Here is a 19663-nt window from a genome sequence, read left to right on the forward strand (position 1 = left end):
GAAGTTGATTCAAGAACGAAAAATCACCGTAAAATTTAATAATGTGTTTATTTTCATATTGTAGGACTCTCAACTTCTTTCTATTTACTTTAGAAAATATATATTTTAGGACTCTTAATATATTTTCACTTTTAATACAATAATTTTTTGATCATTTTTTATCTGTTGTCGTAACGCCTAGGAGGGTTTTTGCCTATTTTTTGGGCCAAGGCCAAATTTCGTTGTAAAAATAATTGTTACCTATTTTTTAGGATCTTTAATTTCTTCCCATTTGTTTTAGGAATCATATATTTTAGGAGTCTTAATATATTTTCACTTTTAAAATAATATTTGTTACCTTTTTTCTTACGTTTTTTTTTTTTGGCGGAGGGGGGGGATCAAATTTAATTGGGAAAAGGTTTTTTACCTATTTTTTTGGACATAATTTAGAAATTTAAGGAAAACATTCTCCATTTAAATTTTAATTTGTCTATTTATTATAGTCAATATAAAACATTTAATATCATAAAAATAATTATAAAAAGGTAAAAAAATAATTTTGTCTAAAGTAGAGACTTTTAATGAAGGGAAAAAAAATTCAAACAATATTTCTAAGGCCCTTCACACTTCTAATATATTATAGATAAATTGATTTAACAATAATTATCTTTCAATTAATAAGTTTAATTACAATTTTAATTAATTTCATGGTAATTACATGTCCAATTAAGTGTATTCGTCTTGAACCAAGTGATCAATTAACTAATTTGATGTGAAATGATTCACATTAAACCATTATTAGTAATAAATAAAATGATTTAACTAAAATTAGCATTCAATTAATAAGTTTAATTTCAATTTTAATGAATTTCATAGTAACTAATGATCAACTAAGTGTATTTTCCCTAAATAGAGTGATCAATTGACTAATTTGATGTGAAATGATTCATGTTAAACCATTATTGGTAATAAACATATTGATTTAACTAAAATTATCTTTTAATTAATAGTTCAATTGCAATTTTAATGAATTACATAGTAATTCATGATCAACTAAGTGTATTCGTCCTGAATAGAGTGATCAATTGACTAACTTGATATGAAATGATTCATATTAAATCATTATTAGTAATAAATAAATCGATTTAACTAAAATTGGCTTTCAATTACATGATTAACTAAGTGTATTAGTCCTGAAAAGAATGATCAATTGATTAATTTAATGTGAAATGTTTCATACTAAATCACTACTAGTAATAAATAAATTGATTTAACCATAATTATCTTTCAATAAATAAGTTCAATTACAATTTTAATTAATTCCATAATAAATACAGGTCCAATTAAGTGTGTAACCTATTGCAATACATTTTAACCTGTTGCAACAAATGTCCATAGCTATTTGATAATTTTCAACAGATGAGACATCTGCTGCCACAGGTTGGTCATCTGTTATAACAGATGTCTATATTTGTTTGATAATTTTCAACAGATGTGTCATCTGTTGCAGCAGGTTAGTCATCTGTTGCAAAATATGCATATATTTGCTTGATAATTTTCAACATATAGGTCATCTATTGCAACAGATGTCTATATTTATTTGATAATTTTCAATAGAAAAGTCATTTATTGCGATAAATTAGTCATCTATTGCAATATATGTCTTTATCTGTTTGATATTTCCAACTGATGTGTCATCTGTTGCAACAGATTCATATATCTATATGATAATTTCCAACAGATGGGTCATCTATTGCAACATGTTATCATTTGTTGCAACATATATCTATATTTGTTTGATTATTTTCAACACGTGAGTCATCTGTTGCAATAGATAATGCATTTGTTGCAATATTTGAATTTATTAATCCATTTTTAGCAATAATCTAAAAAATTTTAAATCTAAAAATAAAATAAAATTCATGACAAAATAATTGGTCATCAATTAAAATAAAATTCATAACAAACAATAAATCTAAGCCATCACAAATTATATTAAATAATTCAACAAAAACATGAAATATAAAAATTATTATGTTGTCAAAATTCAAAATTACACATGTAATCTGTTGCAGCGAATGAGATATTTGTTGCGCTTATCTTTGTACTTTTTAACAAATTACCCAGCTACTGCAAGTTATGCAGCAGATGATAAACATTTACAAGTTTTAAAGCCAACTTCCTAAAGTTACTTTAATAGAATCAAGCAATAAAGATCTACTCAATATTGACCAGTTGTGCTTCATCCGATGGTATAAAATTCGACTTTGATCATGGTGGATCTTCACTGTTGCTTACGGATCCTTTTAGATCCTTTACAATTTCATGATTCTTCAAAAATGTATCATATCTGGTATGGAGTAATTCGACATCAAATTCATCATTTGGCACTAGTAATCTATCGCTTAAATACTCCGTGTAGGTAGTAACAAAAACATCATTCCTGCATTTATAAAAATAAGATAATACGTATCTAATTAATGTAAGAGTTATGAAATTTATGAAAATTAATCATGATACTTACAGGCTACCACCGAATTACTAAGCAATTCCTTCAACATATTCTACATCAAATAGATTACCCTGTAAAAAATGGATATCACCCGTTTATCATGGTATGCTTCATTTATCGTAGTATGAATCTTTTAATCCAAAAAGTCATGTATATGAAGGTAAGTAGGCAATATTCTTGTCAGCTTTTGTATCTCGGACGACAATTCAAAATGTCTTTTTTCCATTTAGTCATAAACTTAGATGCGCCTCTCTTTTAGAATAATGACAGCCAACACCCAATGAAACTCAATATCGCAATTGACTGGGATGTAAACTTCGTCGATCAAATGCCAAGGTAGGCCAGCTGAAATACTAAAACCTTTGATGGTGTTGCTTAAATATTCCTCATTGTGAGAAACTTGCAAATGTTGTTGGTAATCCTCTTGCGATGATAGAACTTCAGCCCCGTATTGTGAATAATATCTTATCGATGTATACTTTAAACAAACAATTGATTGTGTATCTTTGTTGTTATTGTGTTTGCAACTTAGTCTTCTTTTAGAGGTAGTAAAATATGGCATCGGTGTGCTGCAATATTATCAAACATTATAATTAAGTAATAATAAATTATTAAACAGATACAATTAAACAAAAATAAAACTGTAATTAATGCATAGTATTAACAGTGGAAATTTCATAATTCAGTGTGTTTGTCAAAAATATAGTATTAATAGTAAGATATATGACATTTAAACTTCATCATTTCAACAACTTTGAATTGTGACATCAAATAGAACCAAATATTCATTTTGAAATGTGCAACAATAAAGTCGATCATATCAAATCGAAAACTCAGTTATTTTAATTTATAGTGGTTGTCCATTTGTTTTCTGCATGATTTAAATGTGTTAGTATCATGTTTGTATAAGAAGAAGTGTAGAAATCAAAATTTTTAAAGATGATTTATGTTACTTGTTGGCATGATACTTTAACAGGCCATCTGCAATTCAATCTAAATAAATGTTGATCAATTGTGTTGGAGCCTCATTCGAGATGTTAAACTTTTCAAATGGATAATTCCGACGAAGATTCAAACTTTAATTCTCATGCTGCTTTCCTGTGGCCCTTGTGCATTGCTCAACAATGCAAGAAAGAGGAGTTGTAATTTTTCTTTGTTTGATATTTGATAATACCTTAGAAATTACTTTCTTTCTCCTGTAAACTTCTAATGAAGTGAATGGATCTGAAATCCTTTTTGATTGAATGACACCTCTATTAGATGTCAATTTTTTTACAGCAACAGTCAATGCATTAAGAGCATTAATCACTCCATCATATTTTTCCTTACACTCTTGACATTTGCATGCAGAACATAAACTAGGAGGAACAACACCTTCAAATGATTGTCAACCTATTCCGTGTGAGAAATTTGTAGTATGCCCACTTAAAGAGGTATATCTACCATCAATCATGATCATGATCATTTTTCTTTAAAAAACTACAAGAGGAGCAACAACTAGCTTATCAACAACCTCAACCTCAACAGCACACCATCACCACTACCACCAACAACAATAACTTCATCACCACCACCATCACCAACAACAAATCTATCACCACCAACAGCAGTACCATCACCACCAAAAGTAGGAACATCAACAACAACAAATCAAGAATAAGTCCAACCTTTTCAAGTGTTTTTCTTTTGATGGTTGTTGCTTTAATTAATCTTTTTTTATTCTATCAATTATCTTAGGATTCGAAAAAATTTGTACAGGCCGTAAAGTGACAAAAAATGACATCTTCAACTCTCGATTAGTTGGGACAAAACATGAATGCATAATCTAAAATAAATCAATACATATATTAGAATAATGATTAAATCGTTACAAAAATCATTAATTAAAATAAAATTTTAATTAAAATTAGACTTACTGCTTTCTTGGGAAGTTGAAACGATCAAGAAATTTTATTTTTTATTATTTTTGAACGACAATCATCTTGGAATTCTTGGACATGAAACTTCTTCTTGGGAGTTCACTTGTTTTCTAAGATAAGAAACGACTTCAAATACCCAAGCCTATAAAAATTATGCTAAAAAATTAAAAGCATTATTCAACAAAAATTAACTAAAACATACAAAAAATATAATTATATTCTCTTGTGCTTCTTTGAAAGTATTTTACCTTTCAATTTTTTTATCAAATTTTTATTTTTGAAGCTTGGACTAGCAAGGGACACCAAGTCATCACTATCACTAGACTTGCATTTTGGAATTTTTTTGACAATCTTAGCTTCTTTCTTTGTTGTTGTTTTTGGTGTGCGGGTGATTTTCTTTGTGTTACAATAGGTATAGGTTGAGAAGGAGGATAACATTTTAGTCCATTAACTATGGCAAACTCCTTCCAACCAAAATAAAATGGCATGATGCAGTAATTTATCTATACGTTATTCATCGAATCTTTATTTTCATGCATAAACCTATGTTTGAGAAGACCATACAACATGGTTATTTGGAAATGAGAATTATTATCCTCCGACAAATCAAGATATTGCCCAAAGCAGCTGTCCCTGAAATAAGCATTCAATTTTTGTTGTCAGAGTATTTTTCTAAAAGTATCAAAAGATTTTTTCATGACTAACATTACCACACAATCACTAATTAAATCTGTGGCACCATCGGCACCATCACACTATATTCTCATAGGAAAACTATTAATACCGAAGGTTTTAATAAACTCTTTAGTAGAATGGCTATTAGGATCAATAGTATCATTTAGATCATGTTAACTTTTTTATCTAAATTCAATATCTCTTGCGAATCTTTCCTCTTACTCATGTTTACTTTCATTTTCCTCTTCTTCATCATTTTTATCATCTTCTTCTACTTCATCATCTTCTCCATCCCCTTTTTTATCTACATCTACTTTCTTTTCATTGTGATCACTTTCCTCTTCATCTTTCTCATCTCCCTCACTTTCTTCATCTCTTTGTTTATCTTTATTTAAATCTCCAGATTCTTCACTTCTTTCTACTTCATTCTCATCTGCTTTTTCTTTCTTTTTTTTATATTTGGAGCTGATTGAGAAAGGACTTCTGCTTCTGATTGAGATATTTCTTGTGCAGCAAGCTCATATATTGGTGAATGTAGCCTAACTACTTTACTTTTTTCTTTCCATAGAGTTGATTCACTTTTTTTTCTTTTGGGAGTCACTTTATCTACAAATAAAAAAAAATAAAGATTATAATTGATTTATGCATCACTAAAAAGTATAACAATAAATCTAACAAGTACAACACAGTAAAATAATAGTTTCAATAGATGGGTCATCTATTGCAATAGATTAGTGATCTGTTGCAATGGATCACTCATCTGTTGCAATAAGTGAGTGATTTGTCGTAAGAAATAAAAATAGTTTTAATACTATTTTGAGTTCTTCCAACAGATGGGTAATCTATTGCAATAGATGGGTTATCTGTTGGAAGAAATCAAAATAATAGAGTATATTATTTTGATTCCATCCAACAGATTGCCAATTTGTTGCAACGGATGAGTGATTTGTTGAAAGAGATCAAAACAGTTTCAATATTATTTTGATTTCTTCTAAAAATAGATAATCTGTTGCAGCAGATAGATTATCTGTTGGAAGAAATCAAATAATATTAAAATTATTTTATTTCTTCCAACAGAGCACTCATATGTTGTAACAAGTGGATAATTTTTTGAAAGACCTACTTTGATTTATTTTAACAGATGACCTATTTGTTGCAATAGATGAGTCATCTATTGGAAGAAATCAAATCAGTGCAAGACCTATCTGTTGCTACAGATTACCCATCTGTTGGAAGAAATCAAAGCAGTCTTGACAGACATCTGTTGGAATAACTGTTATGATTTTATCCAGTTGATGACCCATCTGTTGCAGATGGGTCATCTGTTGAAATAATTGTTATGCTTTTTCCAACAGATGAAGCATCTGTTGCAACAGAAGAGTCATCTATTGAAAAAATAAATCAGTAGCAATATTTATCAATAGTAACAATATTTTTACCACATAAATACATACATATATCAACAATAACACCAACAAAATATCACTATTTATCAATACATCATATTTATCAATACAACAACACCAATAACACCAACATTTATCATTACACCAACAACAACAATACAAACAAAAACACCAAAAACAACACAAACAAATCAACACGACCAACACCAACGCACACCAACAACACCAATATTTACTAATACATCAACATCAACATTTACCAATATTTATAAATATCAACAACAACAACAACATACCCTGTGTATTCTCACCTAGTGGGGTTTGGGAAGGGTAGAGTATATGCAGACCATACCACTACCTCAAGAGAAGTAGAGAGGTTGTTTCCGATAGACCCCCAGCTTAGGACCAATAACAGTATAACAAATACAAAAAGTAGGCGCATATAAACTAGTATGGTACACAAAACAAACTAACCGTATAACAAACACAAAATATAAGTGCTTAATAAACTCGTACGGAATGCAAAAAAGCCAACACCACTAGCCCCAAACTACAACCACAACACTATGAACCAGAAACTTCAGACCCAAAGGAGCACTCGCCTATTACTACCTCCGCGCTCACACCCCCTAACCCTCTACCCTAATCCGCGTCCTCCACACCTTCCTATCAAGGGTCATGTCCTCTGTAAGCTGTAATTACTCCATATCATGCCTAATCACCTCCCTCTAATATTTCTTTGGTCTACCTCTATCCCGCCTAAAACCATCCCTAGCCAGAGTCTTACACCTCTGCACTGGAGCATTAGGGCCCATCCTCATCACATGCCTGAACCAACGTAGCCAATATTTATAAATATAACAAACAAAATCAACAGCACCAAGATTCAACTTCAACAATACAAAATATTTATCAACATTTATAAATACAACAACAACAACAACACACACCCAACAACACCAACAAACACAAACAACAACAAACTTCAAAAAATATAACAACAAACATCAACAAGTCAATAGTTGTTTAAGTAAGTGTTCACTTAAACCAACAAAATCAACAATTGTTAGATTTGATCAACAAAGATATCTCCAAAAAAATTGAAAATTCAACTTTCACTGTTTTTATAACATTGTCTGAGAACAAGAACTACAATAACAATAAAAGATTATATTTCACTCAAAAAAGGACATTCAATTTACATTAATCGCCATATTAAGAGAATAAATACCACAAATTAGGATTCTCTTGAGTCCCCATTTCGTACGCAACAAATATTAAAATTGTTAACCATATTAGAAACGAAGTTAACTCAAGTTTCTCTTTTCTTCATAACTAAAAAGCCCTAAATTTTTTCTTTGAAAATTAAAAAAAAAAAAAAATCTCTACCTATGAAGAGAGAGAAATTAATAGTTGAAAGTCGAAAAGGAACGATAAAAAACTCAAAGTTATTGTCGTCGGAAATTGAAAATCACCAAAAATTGGTATCATGCCGATCTATTGTGGAGGATTTGCAGCAGTTGTTGGACGCTGAGAGAGAGACGAAACGTTTGAGAGGAATACAACTGACTTTGATTTTATTTTTATAAAAAATTGTGGATTGTTTTGTATTTTTAAGAAGATTAAAAAATTTTAAAAATATTAATCGAATCTCCAATTTACTTAAATTTATTTTTAATTATCTTTAACCTTTAAGCTCAGTTAAGTGTAACTAAAAATAAAAACATAACTTAAAAGACACCTTTTATTTAATTTTCTCAAGTAAGTATTCTTGTGGTCCTCTTTTTGTGAATAGAGTAGGTGCTTATGCTCCCAACTTTTAGATTTTTTGCACTTTTATATTTTCCTTTTACCTCCAAAGCGATAGATGTGTTATTGACCAAAGCATGTCACTTTATCATAAATTTGGACATAGCTTTTGATAATAATTATCTCATACCAAGTCCACATTCTATTTTATTTTTGTTTCGTTTAATAAGTGGATTAAATATCCTTGATCAACTTTTTCAAGATTTAAAAATTAACTACTCCTAATTAAGATATTAGTGTCAGACTTCAGTATAACAAATATTCTTTATATAACAACATTTCAATATAATTGTCAAATATTCTTTAAAATTAATTTTTCATGTTATGTTTTATTTTATGTTTTCTATAATATCATTTTACTATAATAGACACAAAATATTCAAACAAATACGTTGTTATAAAAAGGTTAGACTTTATCCATCTGGTCTATATTAACTTAATTTGTGAAATAATTTTTTATGGTCATAATAATTTAATTGTTCAATCTTCAAGAGTGTTGGAAATTTCTTTTATTTTTTTCCTTCATTTATATTTTCTAGTTGATGAGTTCAAGAAACTTAATTACTCATATTTATGATTTTAATTTGACTTTAAAACTGCAAAAGTGGAAATTGATGTCCAATTAATGTAGTAATTTTTTAAAAAATAAACTGTGCATTACCTTATAAATTAAGTTAATATGAAATAGAGGGAGTAGTAAGGTAAGAAGCTGTAATAAAAAATCTTTAATCAAGGCATAAAGAATATCTTAAAAATTCTTAGGCAGCTTAATGTCCTTTCCTCATGACGGACCAAATCAATCATCATTGTACTTGTAAGTACATGTCTCTGCTTCACTAGGTGATTTCATGAAAATACTACTAATAATCACAACTAATAATCTACCAACTCCATCTATGTGTTGTCTCCCCTTTATAAAACACTCCATTCATTGAACACTATATATAGTGCGCATTATTCCCCTTCAATTTCATCAAAGCAACCCATAACTTTCATAATACATTCTCATTACTTTTCACTATGGCTCAATCAATGAGCTTCTTCAAGGTCATTGCTCTCTTTGCTTTTGCACCAATTTGTCTATTGTTGCCAAGACCCTAGTCAAAGAGGCTCGAATGGTTGCTTCTTTGCTGAGGTTGCATTTCCATGATTGCTTTGTCAAGGTAAAGCTCTAGCATTACTATATAAGCATGTCACACCCTACTTTACTTTAGAATTTATATCGGCTAAACATGCAGTGGGTGGTGAAGTCAGAAGTTCGACTGAAATAGTTAAAACAAATGTAAGAATGTCACAATTCAAATAAGGGGAAATATAAAAAAGAATAAAATAAAATATCACAACCAATAAAAGTAGGGATTTGTGACATGACAACTTCCATCATTAATCAGCAAACATCAACCCCTAATCATATTTAACGAATGAATAGCAATAGATTATGGAAAAATCATATATGGGCTATTTCTTGACAAACCAATGATGAATTTCATAGTTAATTCCTATTTTTTTATACTGGACGCAAGAGTGCCACACGTGTGGTTCGTACCTCTGGCGCAAATCAATTCTTTAGCCACCTTTTCCACTACACTAGAAATTTCCATCAAGTCAAAAGGATTCAACAATTCATACATATATATAATTCGATAACAGTTTATTTTATCCTACTACAGTGCATAATTCCTCAATGTAGAGAACCTCAGTTAAACCCCTTCGAACCATGTAGCTCGGCTCCTGAGTCGGAGATGTCCACTCTACTAAGTGATGACTAATTATTATTTTCAATTTTTCATGTAGGGGTGTAATGCATCTCTATTTCTTGACAGCAATGCAAACATAATTACTGAGAAAATATCGAATCCCAACAGGAATTTCGCTCATGGATTTGAAGTCATTGATGAAATTAAGAAGGAACTGGAGAATGAGTGCCCTCAAACCGTCTCTGGTGCAGATATCTTAGCACTAGCTGCAAGGGATTCAACAGTTTTAGTAAGTTAAATAGCTATCATGCAAAAGTACATTTCTAAGATTAACAAAACAGACATTTTAATATTTTTATATATACAGGCTGGTGGACCAAACTGGGAAGTACCATTATGAAGAAGAGACTCCAGAGGTGCCAGTTTAAGTGGCTCCAACTATAATATCCCTGCTCCAAACAACACATTTTATACCATTCTTACTAAATTCAAGTTGAAGGGGCTTGATATTGTTGACCTTGTATCTTTATCTGGTAAAACTCTCTATTTTGCTTTCCGAAGGATTTAGACATACATTTATCTAAAGAGTTTAACTTCTATATGTTTAAATTAATAGAGAAACACTCCACAGGTTCACATAAACCAAGAACACCTATAAGTAACGGAATATGAGAGAGGAAAGATGCGTACCTTTATGCGTCATTTCTTACATGTAATCAAAGACGAACTAGGTTGAGTCTTCCTCTCCTTTGCTTATGACGGTTGGCTGCTTATGGGAATATGTCTTATGCTAAAGCCAGGAGTAGGGGTTTGCAAAAATCGAATCGACCGATAAACCGAATCGATAAAAATGTTATTGGGTTATTGGGTTAACAGTTTTTTATTAGTTTTATAAAAAAAATTATTGGGTAAACAGTTAGGTTTTGGTTTTAGCTTATTGGGTTATCGATTAAACCGATAACCCAATAAGGATACACTAAGTTACTATTTTACTCCTATTTGTATTATATATATAAATATTTATATTACTAATATATATATATATACACACACATGCACACACACTACTTATTCATAATTCAGAGATTCACAAAGTATTAACCTATTCAGGGCGGCAAAGGCACAATACAAAGCTCGGGTATTGTCGTATTGGAAAGCTTGAAGCATTTAGTAGCTTCCAACAATTAGGATTCAGTTTTTTTCCGAACTAACATTCAATTCAAGTTTGAAAATTCTTGTAAACTAAAACGCATTTCGTATGATTTTGGCGGCAATTAAGATTTCATTTTTTTATTTTAGTTGTTATTATTTTTATTTTATGAGTATTTTCTTATTGGTTAAACCGAAAATCGAACCGTTAAGCACCAAAAATTGATAAGAAAATATCTTATTGATTGGTTATTGATTTTGCATATTTAAAAATCAAAACCGATAAACCAAGCCAATAACAAATCAAACCAAACTGAACCAACCGATGCACACCCTTAGCCAGGAGAAGGGACCTAGCCTTATATTTATAGAGGCTTAAAAGCCTTAACCTAGTGCACCCCCATTATGGGCTCACAGGCCTACTACACGCCTACACTATTTTCAGCTCACACCAATAACATGAAATGGATACAGGCCTATATGGAATCCGCATGAATACACGGCCTGTGTCTTGTCCACCAACTAATAAAATCATCCCGTTTTACTTTAATGTAATAAAAGTTAATGTGAAATTCACATAAAATAAATAATTCTAACATTCTCCCACTTGGACAACGTTAACATTTAAGGAAAATTTTTGAAAAACTTATTTTTATAAAGATGACTCTCGAGCTGAATAGACAGTGGCTATAAATATTTAGTGGTGGAACTCCATCTCCAACATAGTTCAGTCAAGCAAAACATCATTGTTGAACTACAACAGTACTTGCATCAACCAACGATACAAGATCAGTCCACAATTACTAACACTGAAGTTTTATAGACATAAACCAAATGATGTGGTAGTGTAGCAAGAAATAGCCAACATGGACTCCAAATCGAGGATATTTCATTGTTAGTCCTACAAATAATTTTTCATATCAACATGTACGCTTAAAAACAACATGCGTACCATAGAAAAATCGTCACCGCAATTTTCTGTTACAACATGTGTAAGCACTAAAACAACATGTGCTCCACCAAAAAATCTTGATTTTCAAGGTTCAACATGTGCAACATATTACATGGTGAAACAACTAGAAAATCCACAAGGTAAAATGATATATCATATATGTCTCCAAAAGAAATATCCAATAAAACAACAATATGATCTTATCAATATGAGACATAGCCAACACGTAAGGCAAAAAGCTTTAATATAATAAAATAATATTAAAGTGTGCACAATAATAATCAACAACATAAATGATAGCAAAATCTACCATAATATAAATGTCAATTCAAGAGATAATATCACCATAAGCCCAAAACAATAAGGTGAATAGTCTAATGACAAATGAATAACAATATTAAATACTCCCACTAACCCAACAAATTAAATTACTCAACAATACCCATGGTTAGTGGATCAGCAATCATCAAATCGGTCGGTATATGTTCAATAACAATGTTCTCCCCTTTAACCATATCTCTCACAGCCAAATATTTTGTTTCTATATGCTAAGAAGCTGAAGAAGATTTATTATTTTTTGAGTAAAACACAACTGCCTTGTTGTCACAATAAATCTTCAAGGGCCTAGAGATGGAATCAACTACCACAAGCCCTGAAATAAAATTCTTAAGCCAAATGGCTTGTGTAGCTGCACCATAACAAGCTACGAATTTTGCTTGCATAGTGGAAGATGTTGTAAGAGTTTGCTTCACACACTTCCAAGGTATCACATCCCCTGCAAACATAAAGATAAAGCCAGAAGTGGACCTCAAATCATCAGGACACCCAATAAAGTCTGAGTCTGTGTAACCAATTACCTCAAGGTCGTCAACCCTTTTGTACACTAACATATAATCTCTTGTCTTCTTCAAGTACCTCATTACTTTCTTAGCAGCAACCCAGTGACTTCTTCTTGGATTATTTTGATAACGTCCAAGAGCATTGACAATGAAAGCAATGTCGGAATGAGTGCAAACTTGTGCATACATAAGACTTCTAACAACACTTGAATAAGGCACATCTTTCATAGAATCTTTCTCAAGATCATTTTTGGGACACAAGTATAGACTTAACTTATCACCTTTCACCACAGGGACATCACCGAGCTTATAATTTTCCATTTAAAATCTTTTTAAAATACTTATGAGATCTATCTCATCGAATCTCAAAGCCCAGAACAAATGATGCCTCTCCTAGATCTTTTATATCAAACATTTTGTTCAATAAATGTTTAGTTTCATACAACAATCCCAAATTATTACTAGCAAGTAAAATATCATCAACACAAAGAGTGAGAATGATGAACTTAATCCCACTGATATGGAGATAGATGCAATGATCAATCTTGTTCTCCACAAACCCCATAGAAGTAATAATTTTCTCAAACTTCAAGTACCACTGTCGAGAAGCTTGCTTCAAGCCATAGATTAAATTTTTCAATTTACACACAAGATGCTCACTACTTTTACCAATAAAACCTTAGGGTTGTTGTATGTAAACCTCTTCATTAAGATCACCATTCAAAAAGGCTATATTTACATCCATCTGATGTAGCTCAAGATCAAAATGGGCTACCAATGTCATAATAATCCTAAAAGAATCCTTAGATAACACTGGTGAAAACATTTCATTGTAATCAACCCCTTCTCGCTGTGTGAATCCTTTAGCAACTAATATCGCCTTAAATCGTTCAATGTTTCCATTTGAATCCTTCTTAGTCTTTAAAACCCATTTACATCCAACAACCTTCTGGCCTCTAGAAAGCTCTGAAAGCTCCCACACATTATTTCTACTCATGGATTTCATCTCTTCAGATATGGCATCAAGCCACATCTTTGATTGAGCACATGATAAAGCTTCAGAAAATATTACAGGATCAATAATGTCACCTTCAGCTAGGTATACTAAATAATCATACGATAGCAGTGATCGTCTTGGTCTACTTGATCTCCTTAAATTCTGAACCTCTTGATCAACAACCGCAGGTACCTGAACCACTTCTTCAATAATAGACACTTGAATTTCTGCAGGTACAAAGTCATCAGCTTGCCTATGTATATGAGGTTCATTATGTATAGGTGCAGACACAAATGATTCTGAGTTAATAGTACGAGGAATTCTGACAGCTTCAATACTTTCAGTTGGCTCACGAGCAATATGCTGATAACAATCCTTATCTACGACATCAAATTCAAGAAATTTTGTATTTTGAGATTCAACTATTCTTGTTCCCCTTGTAGGACAGTAGAACTTGTATCCTTTAGAATGAGCTGGATAACCAATGAAAAAATAATGCGAGGTTCTAGGTTTAATTTTCTTTTCTGAAGGATTATATACCTTTACCTCCGCAGGACATCCCCAAAATCGAAAATGATTTAAACTGGGTTTTCTATTGGTCCACAACTCAAAAGGGATTTTAGGAACTGACTTCGAAGGGACACGATTAAGAATATATATGGAGGTTTTAATAGCTTCACCTCAAAGGAACACAGGTAAGTTAGATCTACTCATCATATCTTTTAAAGTACGGTTTCACCTTTCGGCTACACTATTTTGGTCAGGACTGCCATGCATGGTGTACTGGGCAACTATGCCACAATCTTGTAGATATTTGGAAAAGGGTCCCATCTGTTGCCCAGTCTCAGTGTATCTATCATAGTACTCACCCCCATGATCAGACCTCACTATCTTAATGACTTTTTTCAGTTGTTTCTCTACTTCAGTTTTAAACACTTTGAACATTTCAAGAGACTCTGATTTTTCTTTAATAATAAAAACATAACCATACCGAGAAAAGTCATCAATAAAGGTGATAAAATAACTTGAACCCTATATTGTAGTAGAATACGGACCACTTATGTATGTGTGAATGATTTCCAACAAACCAGAACTATGAGTAGCATTCTTTTTTCTTGTTTTAGTCAACTTTCCTCTAATGCAATCAATACATATTCCTATGTCCCCAAAATTAAGAGAATGTAAAATATTAGACTTAACCAATCTATCAACTCTATCTTTAGAGATATGACCTAAACATCTATGCCACAACATGCCCGATTTTTTATTTAAAATTGGTCGTTTAGACCCAAAAGTTTCAAAATTAAAAGAGTTGTATTCAAAATCAAAAGTCAAGGAAATTTTAAACAAACCATCAGATAGGATTCCATGACCAACAACTCAGGAGTTCAAAAGAAAATTAATTTTTCTATTAAGAAAATTGAAACCATAACCAAATCTGTCTAAAACTAAAATAGAAATCAAATTTCATCTAAAAGATGGTACATAAAAAGTATTTTCAAAAACAAGCTTATAGCCAGTTTCTAAGGTTAAAACTACAGTTCCTATGAACTCTACTTCAACTTGGACATCTGTAGAGACTCTAATTCTTGACTTTGTTTTCTTTGGCTTCTTTTTGTTTTTGAACTTCTGCAAGGAAATGGAAACATGAGTAGTAGCTCCACTACTAAACCACCAAGAATTAATAGGCACATCTACAAAGTGTGACTCAAAACAAATAAGAGCTAGGTGATTACCTTCTTTTGACTCCTTTTTTATCCAAGAATGAAATTTGGTGCAATTTCTCTGCTTGTGACCAGGTTTCTTACAAAAGAAGCAATTATTATTTTTCTTAAAAACCATGTTATTGGTCCCAGGATAATCAGTATGATCTTTACCATGCCTTTTGTTATCCTGACCCTTCTTAAAAGTATGATTATTAGATCTTTCAAACTTTCTAGGTCCCTTGCTAGATCTTGCTTTGGAATCATGAGAAGCTAACATGGCAACCTCACTCTACTTCTTTTTTAATTTTTCCCTCTTCAACAACATATTTAGAGATAAGATCATTGATTGACCAAGATTCATCCTGAGTATTATAGGAAGTTTTTATTTGGCTAAACTCAGCAGGCAAAGAGTTAAGAGTAGAGTGAACAATGTAAGTATCAGGAAGAGTTATTTCAAGAGTTTTCAATTTGGACTGAATGTGGACCATCTTAAGTATATAATCTCTAACACCCCTAGTAAAGTCATACCTCATCCCTGCAAGTTTATTCATTAGATCTCCAGTCTCAGCCTTATTGGATACAAGATACCTTTCTTTCACTTGGGCAAGAAACTTTTTGGCATTGGTAGTTTTAGGCAAACTACTTTTGAGGTGCTTAGCAATTGACCTCCTAAAGGCAAGGATGCATAGCCTATTAGATCTCTGTCAATTAGCATAAAATTCTTTTTCAGCAGTTGTACTATAATCAGTGAGAGGTGGAGGCTCATCCTCGCGCAAGGCTTGATCTATGTCAGCCATGCCCAAAGAAAATTCAAGATCTTCTTTCTATCGCTTAAAGTTAGAGCCCAACAGAACCACAACTTCAGCATTGTTATTGTTCAAATAAATGGTAACTGTTCACAACACAACATGAATGAATTTATAAAAATAGCAAGGCATAAGAATAATAATCTTATCACCACGATGAATCCCATAGCATCAACAAGTAGCCCTCATTTGGGCAGGGCAAGAAAATATTTTCAATATTAGAAACCTATCCCCTTTGGGTAGATAAATCTACTAAAATCAAAATATTTTCACATAATGGGGCTCATCACAATACTAATTTAAAATACACAATAAATCTCCTTTGGGCAGATCATTGTATGTTCTAACTTAGTGATATCTCTCAAAATGGATTAAACAAGTCTCATAAAGAAAAGCAAATGGGTCACTTTGGTGTACACTATTTACCCTAATTTACAAAACAAATTCAATCTTAAGGATTCAACGTGCCATTGCTTAATTTGCTCATATGACACAGCACGTAACCACACAATTAAAAATATTATAAATAAAATTAGCACTTTATCACCGAGAAATGCAGCGGAAAAAAAAATTAAATTAGTGATAATATTAAACAAATTTCAAAACTTAATCATGTTAAGGTTATCGAAAAATACATCATAGTATTTAGTCATAGGGTTCAAGATCTATGTGAAAAGCTCTTGATACCAAGTGTTTAAATTAATAGAAAAATACACCACAAGTTTACATAAACCAAGAACACCTATAAGTAACGGAAAATGAGAGAGGAAAGGTGCGTACCTTTGTCCGTCATTGCTTACACGTAATCGAAGATGAACTAGGCCGAGACTTCCTCTCCTTTGCTTATGACGGCTGGCAGCTTATGGGAATACGTCTTATGTTAAAGCCATGAGAGGGGACCTAGCCTTATATTTATATAGGCTTAAAAGTCTTAACCTAGTGTACCCCTATTATGGCTCACAGGTCTACTACAGGCCTACACTATTGCCAGCCCACACCAATAACATGAAATAGATAGGGCCCATATGGAATTCGCATGAATACACGGCTTGTGTCTTGTCCACCAACTAATAACATCAGCCCGTTTTACTTTAATGTAATAAAAGTTGATGTGAAGTCCACATAAAATAAATAATTCTAACACTATATACATTGTGTATGAAATAATTCTTTACAAAATCATCCAACGATAATTGAAAGTATACTATCCATAAAAAGTGGAATTAGTGACTTAAAATATATAAGACAACTAGCTACAAGAAGTTAAATTATAATATAAAACAATGATGTATATAAATTAAATTCGTGGCTATACTACTTATCACTCGTGAAATCATAGTTAAATGAGTCGACTTATATGCACTAACTATGTAAACATGATGTTATAGTGTCAGAGTCTTGTACCTATTATAACAGATAACATGTCTGACTATGTACTATTTCTTTAACATGATAATGTGAACTCTTAAACAAATTATCACTTAATTAATGCCAAAATTTTGTTATGTAGGGAGCCACACAATTGGAAATGCAAGATGCAAAGCTTCAGGCGGAGGCTCTACAACCAGTCTGGAAGCAGTTTACCAGACTCTACACTGGAACAATCATATGCTGTCCAACTGCGTGCTAGGTGTCCAAGATCAGGTTGTGACCAAACCTTATTTTTCTTAAGACTTTGTATCCCCAACCAAATTCGACAACAGCTACTTCAAGAATTTGTTGGCTTACAAGGGACTCGTGAACTCAGACCAAGTCCTTGTGACTAAGAATCAAGAGTCACTAGCATTGGTTAAACAGTAAGCAGAGAACAATGAGCTTTTCTTCAAATATTTTGCGAAGTCTATGGTTAAGATGGGAAATATTTCACCTTTTACGGGTTCCAAGGGAGAAATCAGGAAGAATTGCGGGAAGGTCAACAACTAAATAGGCATAGCAGCAGGAGAAAAAATAATTATGACTATATTGTTATTGTTATAAATGTACCATATATAGTGAATGTCTACTTTATCATATATAGTGAATACCTACTTTACCATTTATTGTGTATGTCTATTTATGAAAAAGTTACGAACCCCAAGGTTAGTTTTCCCCTATAAATAAAGGGGTTTTCCTTCATTGTAATTCATCTCTCAATAATCTCTCAAGAGAAATAAAGAAGTCTCTTTCTTCTCTTTCTATTCTTCTTATATTTACTTTATATTTCATAACACGTTATCTGTATAAGACTCTGTCAAACAAGGTGAGATTATAAATCTAAAGTAATTTCAAGGTTAGTAATTTCTTATATTATTTTTCTTTTGCTATTAATAATATAATTATTGTTGGATTTGAGGAAAAATAATTGGTTTGGAACCATTTATGTTTTAAGTTTATTCTTCAAGAACAATATTACAAAAGGGGTGATAATATGTTGGGTTCAAGTCCCATCGATTTATGCCTAGGACGTCTTTATATAGATAAGACGTTGAGTTTGAATCTAATACACCATATTGATGATATTATGATGGCTAAATCAAAATAATGGGTATTTGGTGAAAATTCATGAAAGATGTCCCATTAACTATGCTTCATTCCTTGAATTGAATGTGGTAACAATAAATCATATGTATGCCTCAATTTGCTATTGTAGTAGCTATCATAATTTGATATGCTTAAGGATTGATTATATTCCATTCTTGGGAATGAGAATTACAATTATTATAAATATAGATCTATACCTTGGGGTGAATGTGATTGTATATACACATTTTAATATTGCTTTTTCTCATGATACGGTGGTTGGACCAACTACTTTTGGGATTGAATTCCTTAAAATCTGAGAAGTATAAAAGGTGAATAAGGGCTCGTTTACCTATAATGTGATATCTTGAAAAGATGCATCAATAAGATGATCACATGTATATTTATTGTCAACCTGCAGTTTGATATTCATAAAGTTGTTTGCTCAATAAAATGAGTTAAGAGCATAACTTTCAGATTGTGTAATCAAGACAATCTTGATGATGATGGTTTGGCATTAAATGACTTCGATAAATAGCTAAACCATCGCTAAGAAGAATAAAGCTTCATGTGTTGATCTGAAATATGATATATTGCATACAATAACAATTGTATGCATTAGACCAATAAATTATGATTATTTCTTTCTTCTCAATTGGTTCAAGATGAGGAACCAACTATTCCATCTAATAGGTTTGATTTGCGTAATATGATTAAT

At 31.6% G+C, this 19663-nt stretch overlaps 1 protein-coding gene and 1 pseudogene across 1 annotated transcript; one reads left to right on the top strand and one right to left on the bottom strand.

Annotated features, from left to right (window-relative positions):
- Positions 1-2250: 2250 nt before the first annotated feature.
- On the bottom strand, positions 2251-6346 carry LOC107857780 (glutamic acid-rich protein-like). The gene is made up of 4 exons (XM_047407693.1): positions 6308-6346; positions 5308-5531; positions 4005-4082; positions 2251-2422 (listed from the first exon to the last, which is right to left on the bottom strand). Exons 1-4 carry the CDS (start codon positions 6344-6346, stop codon positions 2251-2253), a joined length of 513 nt encoding a protein of 170 aa, XP_047263649.1.
- Positions 6347-9320: 2974 nt separating this feature from the next.
- On the top strand, positions 9321-18369 carry LOC107860919 (annotated as a pseudogene).
- The last annotated feature ends 1294 nt before the right edge of the window (positions 18370-19663 follow it).

The sequence above is a fragment of the Capsicum annuum genome, chromosome 2 (genome assembly GCF_002878395.1).
Source record: "Capsicum annuum cultivar UCD-10X-F1 chromosome 2, UCD10Xv1.1, whole genome shotgun sequence".
NCBI classification, from domain to species: Eukaryota; Viridiplantae; Streptophyta; class Magnoliopsida; order Solanales; family Solanaceae; genus Capsicum; species Capsicum annuum.

Excerpts from the sequence above, each read along its gene's own strand:
- LOC107857780 (XM_047407693.1), bottom strand. The coding sequence starts at position 6,346 with ATGTCTGTCAAGACTGCTTTGATTTCTTCCAACAGATGG. Across the intron at positions 5,532-6,307 it reads TGATTTCTTCCAACAGATGG|AAAGAAAAAGCAGATGAGAA; the intron begins GTAATCTGTAGC and ends TATAAAAAAAAG. Across the intron at positions 4,083-5,307 it reads GAAAATGAAAGTAAACATGA|ATTTGTTGTTGGTGATGGTG; the intron begins GTAAGAGGAAAG and ends TGGTGGTGATAG.